Source organism: Geotrypetes seraphini, chromosome 12 (assembly GCF_902459505.1).
Source record: "Geotrypetes seraphini chromosome 12, aGeoSer1.1, whole genome shotgun sequence".
NCBI classification, from domain to species: domain Eukaryota; kingdom Metazoa; phylum Chordata; class Amphibia; order Gymnophiona; family Dermophiidae; genus Geotrypetes; species Geotrypetes seraphini.
This window is the reverse complement of record NC_047095.1, coordinates 67,101,169-67,114,214: the sequence shown is the minus strand read 5'-3', so window position 1 is coordinate 67,114,214 and position 13,046 is coordinate 67,101,169. Positions and strand designations below refer to the sequence as shown.

General features: G+C 42.0%; 1 protein-coding gene across 3 annotated transcripts in view; it reads left to right on the top strand.

Moving 5' to 3' along the window:
- The window catches only part of LOC117346614 (vitamin D3 hydroxylase-associated protein-like), a 60,101-nt gene that overhangs the window by 31,059 nt on the left and 15,996 nt on the right, over nt 1–13,046 (top strand). For all 3 annotated transcript variants that reach the window (XM_033916479.1, XM_033916481.1, XM_033916478.1), the window contains exons 6-11: nt 1,223–1,263; nt 2,284–2,408; nt 4,936–5,061; nt 5,388–5,485; nt 7,861–7,960; nt 11,014–11,057. In XM_033916479.1, coding sequence (XP_033772370.1) covers nt 1,223–1,263; nt 2,284–2,408; nt 4,936–5,061; nt 5,388–5,485; nt 7,861–7,960; nt 11,014–11,057 — 534 coding nt within the window. The remainder of the gene's footprint in view (nt 1–1,222; nt 1,264–2,283; nt 2,409–4,935; nt 5,062–5,387; nt 5,486–7,860; nt 7,961–11,013; nt 11,058–13,046) is intronic.

The window sequence follows — 13,046 nt, the reverse complement described above, 5'->3', positions numbered from 1 at the left end:
AAAAGGGTTCTCTGTGGCTGCTACCGATATTTTTAGAGAGAACTCTCACTTTTCAGGCAGCTAAATTGAATACCTGGTTTGGCAAAATTATGCTAGAAGTTCCATCTTACTATAATTTTAGAAAATTACTAGAAACACAACTATTTGATAAATTTGTAACTTAAGTGTTCTAATGTTAATGTTTTTAATCTATAGGCATTATGTATCTTCTAGAAATAGCTTTTCTTGTATTGTAAATCGGCTGGATGTTCAGCCTTATCTTGCTGTGAGCCTTTTACTGGTTTGGCAGTATGCAAGAAATAAATTATTATTATTATCATAGCAGGCATTGAGAACCGTATACAAATGCATCGAAAGGAGCTTTATTAGTACTTAAATGAGCTCTCCTTGCATGCATGCTCTCCAAATGCATGCAAAAAAACAGAGCAACGCGCCCTCCCCACTCCCATTTAGAATCTTCCAGCAGCTCTGGAGTTGCTGGTGGTGTGTGTGTCTAGCGGTTTCTGTGCTCTCCTTCTGCCCCCTTCCCTGTATAGGGGTATGTTTGTTGCTTGCTGTCCTACCATTTTTTTTTTTTTTAAAGCATAGCTGTTGTGCATGTTTGAGCACAAAACACATATAAAAACTGCATCCATTTAAAATGTCTCCTGTTGCTGCCGGCTCATCTGATTGCAGCAGGGACATCCCCAATTGATTAGCTGAGCCAGCAGGACTCTCGGAAGCTGCTGACGGTGGCTTTGGGGTTTCCCCTGCTGGCTCGCCCGCTAGCGGTTCCGGAGAGCAGCTGCGGGAGTTGCTGTTAGGGTATGGGGTTTTATAGGGCAAAAAAAGGGAAAAAGACAGGTTCGGGTAGGCAGGAGGAAGAGCTCTGCTAGTGATTGCTCTTCTGAGCAGTTGTCGAGCAAGTCTTTCCAGGGCCACTCCGCATAAATAGCAGGCTTATAATTTGCATGCTATTTGTGTTGAGAATTGCTCCCACCACAGTATTTTTGAAGCCTTCCTCTGCACCCCTCTGGTGGAGATGTGGTCTCTGTATTGGATACAGCCCTCCAGGTGAAGCCTTTTTATACAGATGGGGTATTCTTAGTATCGTGGCTGAGAATGCTGGTGCATGTTATAACTTTTCCCCACTGTGAATCAGTGGCTATGAATATGTGAAGATGGTTATATGGATCTGCAACATTTTGAATTTTCAGTCGTTTTGTTTCTATTTTTTCTTTAGTGGCTACGGCTGTTCTAGTCCTGTCACTGGGATGTCTTCAGGTAGGTCACCTCTGCCTTCTGTTTGCCTTTTCTACAGTTCGGAGATCGAGGAAGAGATGCAAATGGTCATGTTTCATGGCCCCAAAAACGTCCTGAAAGAGGACAGTTCCGTAGAGAAATGTTCAGGGTTTTTCCTCAGTTTTGTATTTGAGTTTTCACTGCCACATAATTCGGAACATCCCTTAATCGGAAAGTTAAGCGCAATCTGTCCACAGCAATTCATGACCACAGCCAGGCCAGAACTGGTCATTAAGAGGTGAAATCTAGAAACCATGTGTAATCTTGCTTTCCAGGGTTGTCGCTGAAATCTGAACCACCCGTGAATAGAGTTGTAGGCCAGTAGTGGGGACAGCCATAACCCCACACTTTTGGTGCTTCTATGAAGAGGATGCATTTGCTTCAGGGGTGGAGGGGGGATGATGACAGATGGCAGGATTGGGTTTTAGGCCTGGTGGTTCTTACTCTTTGAAAATGAGCTTTACCTACTGGACTACAAGTCCTCCAAGGGTTGTCAGAATTGTTCTCTTTCGTGGCCATAATCCTGGTCCCGTGTGTTTTCTGAAGTGTTTTACAAACATCTGAAACATTTTCCACCTTATACAGAGAAGGAAAAGTGAATCTGAGCAGTGCTTGGCATTGTGGTGCAAAATGATATAGGTGTAAATACTATTTGAGGAGTTGGGTACTCCTGCCCTGGGACCTGACAGTGTGTCTACAGGAGATGGCATCTAGGGCAGATATTTCTGACAGAAACGCACTTGTCCATTCTTAAGAACATAGCCAATGGAGGGGGGAAACAAATTTCAATGGAAGCAAGAAAATAGCTGTAATGGGACTGGTGTGTTGTGGTTTTGAGATCTTTAGATACAAGCTCTCAAGGCTCAGTACCATCAATTTTTCATTCATCGATCTAATGAAAGGCACTTGGCCATAGTTTCTGCAGTTTAAGGGGTCTAGAAAAGCTGTAATGGGAGGGGATAAGGATACCTCATCCATTTATGTATCTTTTTAACATTTTAGCGGTGATGATGCCTGGGCCAATGGCGAGGGATGTGGACAGCCTGGCTCTGTGCATGAAGGCGCTCCTGTGTGACCACATGTTCCACCTGGACCCCACCGTGCCTCCCATCCCCTTCAGAGATGAGGTAAAGGATCTGTCCAATTTGTATTGAACCAACAGGGGTGTAAAGCTGTAAGGAAACATTTACAACTGAGCATGGACCTGGTAAATCACCTGGTTCAGAAATTGCAGTTTGACTGCCAGCCAGGAGGGGGCACTGCTGTTGGACAAATGTAGTAAAGTCATTTGCTAAATGGTTTTAGGAAATCGCGTATCTATATAAAAAAAATAAAGATCATTTAAAAAAAAGAAAAAATCTCACCACAGCCATAGTCTACATAACAAAGGAGAAAAGGTCCTTGTATGTCAAATCCTAGACGATATCCTGTCTTCAACAGTGGCCAGCCCAGGTCCCAAATACCTACCTAGATCATAGAGAGTTACCCTAGTTACCTTTTGGAGGCGAAGGTGCTGTTTAAATTTGGATGTCTGTTTCTAAGGCAGTATATGGCATGGCTCCAGGGCATTTAGTTGAGCATTTTAATTTCTCTAGTTCACGAGACGTTTGTCACGAATATCAACAATGTTTGATTTTTCCATCAGTTAGGAGATGCCATTAGAAAAGATTTCACAACAGATTGCTTTCATATCAGGCAGCCATTTGGGATCCTGTTTTTTGCAGATTATTTTCCACTTCTTGAGCAGTTTCTAAAATTTGCATAAGGCTTATCTATATGATATTTAATTGTAGCTCGCTGTTTGATATTCAACTGCTCTTGTCTTATTGTAAACCGAAAGGTTCTTTTGCAGTATACAAACAATGTTATGTTATCCCAAATGTTGATGGTTTTTCGACAGATGTGCTTAAAATTTTTTTTTTTTAAATGTCTTTATTGATTTTCAAATATTAATAGTTTAATACACAGGTAACTAAACATATAACAATCAAGAAAAGCATATTCAGCCTACAGATGTTCAATATCAATCACTTTCCACCCACCCACCATTAATTACTCAACAAACATAAATGCATATAATCTTTCAATAACTTACTCTTATTTAAAATAGTAGTACCCTCCCACCCTGGATGTGTAAGGAAAAAGAACAGAAATTAATGAGAAAAGACAACTATAGAGAAGTAATAAAAGATGTCGGTGGACCCCAAACCAATTTAAATACATTACTATGCCCCAACATTTCGGCATTCATTTTTTCATACTTGTAGCTGGAGCATAAGTTGGACCACCAAAAAAAAAAATTGAGGCGATCATAATTCTTCCAATTATGTATTACCAGTCATAATTGGGAAAAGCCGGCATTTATAACGGTCCATGGGGGGCTTAATATGTAATAATGTTCCACATATTACTGCTTCATAAGTCAATGGAATTGATGACTCAAGTATAACATTAATATCTCTCCATATCGACTTCCAAATGTTAACTAGGGTAAGCATTGGGTTGTGTGTAAAAAAAAGAAAGTATAACTAATAAGAATACAATGACTTGAAAATCTTGGATGTTTTAAAAACGTAACCTTTATATACCGGGTCTTCAACCAAAGGAAGCTCGACGCGGTTAACAATAAATAAATAAAAAAATAAAGTCAACTGAAATACAAGCGTTAGTTTTCAAAATGTTTAGCGACTAAAAAAGTTTTTTTTAGAAGTTTACGAAAGAGTTGGACGGAACTGGGACACCTCAATTAGGGGAAGTTCATTCCATAGTTGGGGAAATTTAAACACCAGAGAGCTGCTAAAATTCTTAACTCCTTTAAATCGATGAATGCCTCTCGCATATGAAAATCTATAAACATTCCAGAGCAGAGGAACAAGAGGAGCAAAGATGGCCGTCGCCCTTCCTGCAGTTCCACATTGAGATATTGGAACATAATGTTAACATTTTCCCTGCTTTGTCAGCAAACTTCAGTAGCAGTTCAAGATTTAAAAAAAACCACATTCTTTGTTAAAATCTTATTGGCTCTACCTTATTAATCTCTGTCCAGAAGGTCATAAATTTTGAACTCAACATTCAAAAGGAGAAATCTGTAAGTATAAAATTATGACTAGCAAATAGGAAATGGTCATTACTCTTCAAAATCTGGCTTGGATCACTTTTTTGCAAGATGGAATATAAATGTTAGGATTGGGGAGACTCCATAATGTTAATATGTAGCACTTAAAAAAAAACCAAATTGGATAATTTTTCTTTTTTCACACAGTACAGAATTAAATTGTGTATGGTCTTCCTCCCCCTTCCCCCCCATTCTGGAGGATGTACAGAAACAGCAACTTTTAGGTTTAAGGATTCAGACGATTTTATGGATTTTCCTCCAGAAATGTATGATTAGATGTGTAGTCTTGGGAGAGCTACAGCTTTACCCCATGTATGGGGAAGATTGATTCTTTGGGATCCTGCCAGATACCTGTGACCTGGATTGACCATTATTAGAAACGGATCTTGACAGACTCAGTATGAGCACATCTTATATGTTGATGTAATGTCATATTTTAGAAAAAAATGTAGAATATAAATCTGAATGGTCAGTTTTTCATTAACAAGTGTGGGTCTCGCCCCTGTAACAGTGTGAATAAGCCGATATCTTTCTTCTAGGTGTACTCCAGTACTAAACCCCTTACCATTGGCTACTATGACACAGATGGCTATTTCCTGCCACCACCCGCTGTGAGACGGGCTGTGCAAGAAACTAAAAACCACCTTGAGGAGGCAGGACACAAGGTGAGGAGTTGACGAAAGCAGAGAACGAGCCCCGAGGATCCTTGGCTGTGGGGAGACTGGATGGATCTTATGGTCTTTGTCTATAATTTCATATTTCTATCCTATTCCCCCTTAATTGCCATAGGAAACATTCTGAGTCTTGAGTTTTCTTGGCCCTCTTTAACGTCTGTATGGGGAAAATGCATTTACATAGAAACATAGAACATGATGGCAGAAAAGGGCCACGGCCCATCTAGTCTGCCCACACTATGGCCCACCCCGCTACTTTCTCCTCTTTTCTTCATCAGCTTGTCAGGTGCTCAGTCTGTTTTCTTTTTCCCTTGAAGCTGGTTCCGTTCACTCCTCCACGGATTGAATATGCCTTGAACGAGCTTTGCCTGAGAGGATTCTTTGCTGACGGAGCCTCGACTTTAACTGAGAAATTGTACGTATAACATGTGCCGTTCATAAGGCCTGCACTTAATGGCTTTTGGTTCTTAATAGTTTTATTTGCAGACCACGTCAACTTCCAGAATATTCAACATTAAAGACCTGATAGCTAGTGACAAATCTTTTTTTTGCTGACCTGGACAAGGCCCGTCTCTAAATGCCGGGCTATGTCCAAGACCCTGCATTGAAATTCCTGGCTTATGGAGCTGGCCAACCGTTAACAGGCTACGGGATACTACACAAAGCTAGGACTGATGGTTATGCGATCCTATTTATGGAGTTAACCTGAATAGCAGCACTTGTGTACTGTTGTTTGGAGGACTGAGTCGGCATTGATTTGGGTTTGTTTGGCACCAGCTGGTTAACTTCCTTTGAAAACAAGTACTTGGCCCTTAACGGACAATTTCACTGGCCAAGAGCTGTTCCTGGTGGGTTAAACTGTTTTATAATATAAAGCACGCACAAAGAGTGTTTTATACATAGGGAGAAAAAGGCTTAGGCTGGGTCTACACAAGCAAAAAGACACAAAAAAATGCAAGCAGGCATAAGAACATGAGGATGTTATTTTAAATGGAAAATTGCTTGATTTTTTCATGGTTGCAACAATCTTTTGGTATTTCAAAATTTCAATTTTATAAATGGTTGCAACTGAAGCAGGCTATTCAGAAAGGGCGTAATTTTAAAAAATTATTATTATAGCTTGCAGTTCCTCTGTTCTCAGACAGACATGCTAGGACATCAAGCCTCCCAGAAATTAAAACTATCCTTCCCCTCGCTAAAAGGCATTTCCCACACAGGAAAGCTAGGGACCTCCCTCCACTTCAAAATCACTGAGCTTTGGAACAACCTTACCTCCCCTCTTCGGAACTTGAGCTCTCTCCAAGTTTTCCGTAAACATCTGAAAACCTGGTTTTTCTCAAAAAATGTAAGTCTCCCTCCAACTTAGGAATCAAGGAAACTCTTATATCTTGGCATTCCAAGTCCTCTAAATTTTCTTCACACTTCTACCTCTAACCCTCTGTTGTAGTTCCTTCCTATTTCTCCTACTGTAAACCGCGTCGAGCTCTACGAACGTGGAGATGATGCGGTATACAAACCTAAGGATTAGATTCGATTAGATTAAGTGGTATAAATTAATATCTGAATTTGTGAATAAGAAACCCCAAAACGCTCTTAGAGACATTTGGAGCATTGAGATTAAGCAGTACATTTCTGCATCTCGATGGCCACGTATTTGGTCTTGGAGGATGAGGTGTATAGCGTCAGCATCTATGAAACAAAATTGTGTGTGGATTTTTTTTTGTTTGTTTTTTTGTTACATCGTTCTGTTTTGACCCCGGTTAGACTGAATAAGTTAGATAATTCTAGTTCTAATAGATGCTGGCACTGTCATCTAGACATAGGAACATTGGATCATTTACTGTTTTATTGCCCTAAGATACTGATTTTTTTGGAAGTTGATTTGGGGACATATTAATAATATTTTAGAATCTGCGATCCCTTTGACTTATGAAGTAGTGATTTGTGCTACTGTGTTATATGTAAAGGATCCCTTAGACAAATATAAAAGATGTGTTTTTTTAAAATTATGACGGGTACAGCTATACAATTGATTACACAAAATTGGAAAAATTGGGATCGACTTACTTTCTGGTGGGCAAGTCTGTTTAATCTATAAATATGAGAAAATGAATGCGGATTTGTCAGGGAACAAAAAATTTCAAATTAATATGGGGTCCATTGATGTCTTTTGTAGAATTATTATAGTTTTGATTTTTGTTGACATTTTAATTGCACATCTATGGGGGGGAGGGTGGAATATAGGTTTTAAATGAATTTTATCTTTCCTGAGGGTAATGGGAGGGAGGGAAGATGTTTTGGGGAATTGATAAAACAGTTTCTGAATGTTTATTAATGATTGATTTTTGGTTATCGCATTTATAGCGCATATTTATAAATGATGAAAATTTTATAGATACTTTAATGATAATGGTTGGGTAGGGTGGGGGGGGCTATTGATCTGTTTGAATCTTGCAAAGATATTAAGTGATGTTTAAAGTGTAAAATGTGTTTTTGGGGGGTTTTGTTGTACTGTTTTCACTTATTGAAAGAATAAAAATGAATAAAGATTTTTTTTTTTTAAAAAGACACAAAAATTTCCTCCTGTTTTTCAATAATTTGTGTGTAGGAATTCTGTGGTGTAGTTAAAGCGTGGGGGTGGGGGTGGGGGATTTGCAATGTGCGTCTCATCTACAGATAAGAGCCTGGTCTTGGCTTGCACTGGCCAGTCCTGTAACTGATGTGAGAACCGAATGCTGTGTTTGATAAAATAAGTACTTGCTTTATCTGCCAAATTCTCTTTCCTTCCAGCGACAAGGATATTATTGATCCAAATTTGAAACAACAGATGGCACTTTGGCAACTTCCAACTTTGGCAAAGAGGATTACGGCATTCTTCATGAAACCTGTGGTAGGACTGACATAATAGAAACATGAGGGCAGATAAGGTCAAGTGGCCCATCTGTTGCATCCATTATCTCCTCCTCTCCCTATAGGCTAAGACTCTTAACCCTTGCATTGTGAGGTCATAGAGCATTATTATTATAGGCTAAGACTCTTAACCTTTGCATTGTGAGGTCATAGAGCGTTATTATTATAGGCTAAGACTCTTAACCTTTGCATTGTGAGGTCATAGAGCGTTATTATTATAGGCTAAGACTCTTAACCTTTGCATTGTGAGGTCATAGAGCTTTATGGTTATAGAAAGGTATAAAAATGATGGCAGTGGCCCATCTACTTTGCCTATCCACAGCATCTACTATCTCCTCCTCTGCCTTAGAGATCCCACGTGCCTGTCCCACGCTTTCTTGAATTCACTGTCTTTGTCTCCACCACCTCTACTGGGAGATTGTTCCACACATTTACCACCCTTCTGTTAAAAAAAAAAAGTAAAGTATTTCCTTAGATTCCTCTTAACTTACATAGTAAATGACGGCAGATAAAAGACCTGAACAGTCCATCCAGTCTGCCCATTAGTTATACCCATTAAAAATACATGATTAAATTAACTTCTCTTCTTTGCTATTTCTGGGCCATAGACTAAAGTCCACCTGGTATCGTCCTAGGTTCCAACTGTTGAAGTTGCCACCTAAGTTCACTCCAGCCTATCCAACCTCCCGTTGCTTGCAGGATATCTACTGTAAAGTTTGGTCAGTAACGTCCTCGTGTTCCAAGTTAGTGGAGTTGCCACTGATGCCCTCCTTACACCGAATCGCCATGTATGGGACACAGACTGGGCGAGTCTGTCCAATACCAGCCTTGGTTCTTTAATTTATATCATTTTGTTTTCTAATTAGAGAACCTCTGGTTTCTCCACTTTTTTATTTTTTATTCCATCACTGTTTTCCTCTCCACCACCTCCCTCAGGAGGGTATTCCAGGCATCCACCACCCTCTCTGAGAGAACGTCATCTATGCCCCTGGAGTTTCCTTTCAATTGAGAGACTTGCCTCACGCATATTTATACCGCGTAGGTATTTAAGCATCTCTATCATATCTCCCCTCTCCCACCTTTTCTACAAACTATACATATTGAGATCTGTCTCTTCCTATGCCTTAAGACGAAGATGACCAACCATTTTAGTAGCCTTCCTCTGGACCGACTCCATCCTTTTATATCTTTGTGAAGGTGTATTCTCTAAATGAAGTCTCGCCAGAGTCTTATACAGAGACTTCAATACTTCCTTTTTCCTACTGGCTATTCCTCTCCCTTTACACCCAGACATACTTCTAGCTTTCACCATCATCTTTTCAACCTTTTTGGCCATCTTTAAGATCAACACATACTATCTCACCCAAGTCCCGCTCCTCTTTTGCGCACAAAAGTTCTTCATCCCCTAAACTGTATCGTTCCCTCTAGTTTTTGCAGCCCAAATGTATAACCTTAAATTTCTTAGCATTAAATCTTGGATGCCAGATTTTAGACCATTCTTTAAACTTTGCTAGATCTTTCCTCCTGTTGTTCACACCATCAGGGGTGTCTACTCTGTTGCAGATTTTGGTATTATCCTCGGAGGCAAATCTTACCAAACAGCCTTTCAGCGATATTGCTTACAAAAATGGTAATGGAATTTAAACATGCTTGGAACAGGTTATGGGGAGAGGGTCGGGTTTAAGAACAGGAGAGGCTGGGCACAAGAATAGGGGGGGGGGGTTGAGAAGGGAGGGAAAGAGGAGGCTGAGCGAAGGGTTGAGAAGGGAGGCCTGCCCAAAATTTGCTTCTACCTGAGAAACCACTCTGACTAGTCAACACATCCTCTATTGTTACCGAAGGCCCAATTTTGAATGATTGTGTGGATCTGCCTTGTGGCACAGATGGTAAAGGTGACAATACCTGAATTCAGAAAGGCATGGGAGAAGATCCAAGGGAGAGGAAGGGATTGTAGAGCTTAATAGTGGTGGAGATGGACAGAATGGAGACTCCATATGGCTTTTATCTACCGTGGTATCCTTTTTGTTAAAAGTCCTGTTTTAAATTGTCTTGGGTCTCGCACACCAGCCCTTTATTCCAAACTAGGGTAGCCTTTTACCCTTGTTCTCAGAAACCACTACGGTCCAAAATCGGGTTTCCTCAAGTCTCTGAAACTATCTTCATCCTGTTCTCACCTCCTTGAATTTTTCCCCTCTGGTGTCTGTTCCATAATGTTTTACCACAGCAGCTCACCAAATCTGGATACCAGAATGTCACTCTCTTGCAGTTTAGAGGAGAAGCCTAATGGTTTAGTGCAGCAGGGTTCAAGTCCCACTTCAGCTCCTTGTGACTCTGGGGGGGAGGGGTTAGTCGCTTAACCCTCCTTTGTCTATAATATGTAAGCCACAGAAAGGTGGTGTATGAAATCCTACCCCTTCCCTTTCCCTTCAGTCTAGTGCAGTGGTCTCAAACTCGTGGCCCACCAGGTCCTATTTTGAGGCCCTCGGCATGTTTATCATAATCAGAAAAGTAAAATAAAAGTTTCTTCATCACATGTCTCTTTATCTATAAATGACAATATTATTATTAAGACTTAGCCAAAAGGAAAGAGTTTTAACTCATGCAAAATTGTAATTTCTTTAAGACAATAATTATATTTTCTGAGGCCCTCCAAATCCAAAATGTGGCCCTGCAAAGGGTTGGAGTTGGAGACCATCAAATGTCTGAGAGATCAGAACAGGATGGCCAGTTCTTCCTTCTCTCAATTACTTACTAACTTCAAGTGCCCCTTACTTCAGGTCTCTCCAGTGAGGAAACACTTGCCACTGATTTCTACTGCCCTTGCAGGGTGGGGGGGAGGTGGCTCAGTTGTGCCCTTGTACTTCTTTTTCTGGATTTGACTTGTGCCCTTCCTTGGTAGCTTAATGTTTGTTTCTGGTTTGAGATTACAATGCCTCGGTTCTTGCTCATTTTTACAACAGTACAACACACATTCTCAGGTGCTATCTGCATGACCAATGTGCTTTTTCTTTTTTCTTCTTTTTTGGGTCCTAGAGTCCACGAATTGCTGGCCATGTGAATGCACACTGCGGTGTGAGGTAAGAGGAAAAAAAAAATGTTTTGGAAGGTTTAGAAGTTATCTCAGGGTCCCCAGCTGGCTCCACTTCCATCCTGGTCTGGTTCACTCCTAGTTTAACCTCAGGACCACTTGATAGCTAAGCCACTGGCATTATTTGCTGATAATGACCTGGGCTCACCTTTCTCAACAAGGACATGTCCCTACTTCCTAGCTGCTGTAATGAAGTTTTGAATCGAATCAGCCAACACGGTCCGTGGGGTTTTTTGTTTTGTTTTTTTAATTAAAATGCTGCTGCTGCTATGGCTTGGGCAGAAATAAATCCAGATCATCTGGCTCAAGGCCAATGCTGACTATCTAGATAGGATGGTTGGTGGCAGCACTATTCAGTCAATGGACTTTCCACAATGTGAAATGAGTCAAAAGGAGGTTAGAGAAACTGGGTCTCTTCTCCCTTGAGAAGAGGAGACTGAGAGAAGACATGATCGAAACATTCAAGATAATGAAGGGAATAGACTTAGTAGAGAAAGAGAGATTGTTCACCCTCTCCAAGGTAGGGAGAACAAGAGGGCACTCTCTAAAGATAAAAGGGGATAGATTCCATACAAACGTAAGGAAGTTCTTCTTCACCCAGAGAGTGGTCGAAATCTGGAATGCTTTTCCGGAGTCTGTCATAGGGGAAAACACCCTTCAGGGATTCAAGACAAAGTTGGACAAGTTCCTGCTGAAGCAGAACGTACGCAGGTAGGGCTAGACTCAGTTGGGGCGCTGGTCTTTGATCTGGGGGCCGCTGTGTGAGCAGATTGCTGGGCGCGATGCACCACTAGTCTGATCCAGCAACGGCAATTCTTATGTTCTTATGTGTATAAAGTTTTATCCCAGGACAAGCAGGCAGGTATTCTCACTAGTGGGTGATGTCATCCGACAGAGCCCCGATACGGACGTCTCACAAGCATGTCTTGCTTGAAGAAACTTAGAAGTTTCGAGATGCCCGCACTGCGCATGCGCCAGTGCCTTCCCACCCGATGGACCGGGCGTGTCTCCTCAGTTCTTTTCTTTCCGCGGAGCTGAGAAGTTTTACTTCAATTCTGCGCTAACTGAATTCCCGTTTTATTGCCTTCTAATTCCGCGATTTTGGATTTCTTTTCCTCTTTTCGTGTGTTTTCTTTTTTATTTAAAAAAAAAAAAAAAAATTTTTCTTCCGGCGAGTCGGCCGGGTCGGCCACGTGGCTCAGGCCCAGCTCCTTCAATCTAGCGGCAGAGCTTTTTCGGCCTATGTCCCGGCCAATCACCGGTTTTAAAAAGTGTATCAAGTGCCAGCGTGCGATTTCGCTGAAGGACCCGCATCGACGCTGCCTGCAGTGTCTTGGTCCAGAACATTTCCCGAAATCGTGCTGGCCTTGTTCTACTCTAACAGCGCGAGCGTTTAAGCGGCGCTGCCTGTTGTGGGAGTCGATGTTCAACATGGAAGCTGCTAAAGAACCTTCGGCTTCGACTTCATCGGCCGCTTCGCCTGTCCATGCGAAACCAGCGACTGCTCCTGCGACTCCGGGCCTTTTGAAGCCGGCTTCGTTTACCCCGACTTCGGCCACGAGTTCGACGTCGGTGCCTGTCCCCGTCTCCTCGGCTCAGGTACCGCCTTCCACTATTCCACCTGTGGTCATTAAAGTGCCGAAAGCTGCCAAGCAGAAGCACTCGACCACGAAGGAGCGCGAAGACTGTGCTGGAGGACCCCCTTTCGGTGCGGATCCCTCCATATCGGCTTCGCTGCGGTCCCTGCTGGAAGCTCAGTTTGTCGAGCTCATGCAGACTATGGGGCCCAGATTAATCGCCTCCATCCAGGGTGACCTCCCGGTCCCGGTCCCAGGGGGCGGACCGCCCCCTCCCCCTCCTCCTCATCGATCGATCTTGTTGCTTGACGAGGAGGAGCGGCAAAGGGCGGCTGGTCTCTCGAGGCGGGCTTCCTTTAGCGATATGCCTCCTTTAGAGCCCATTACGCCTCCGCGCCATC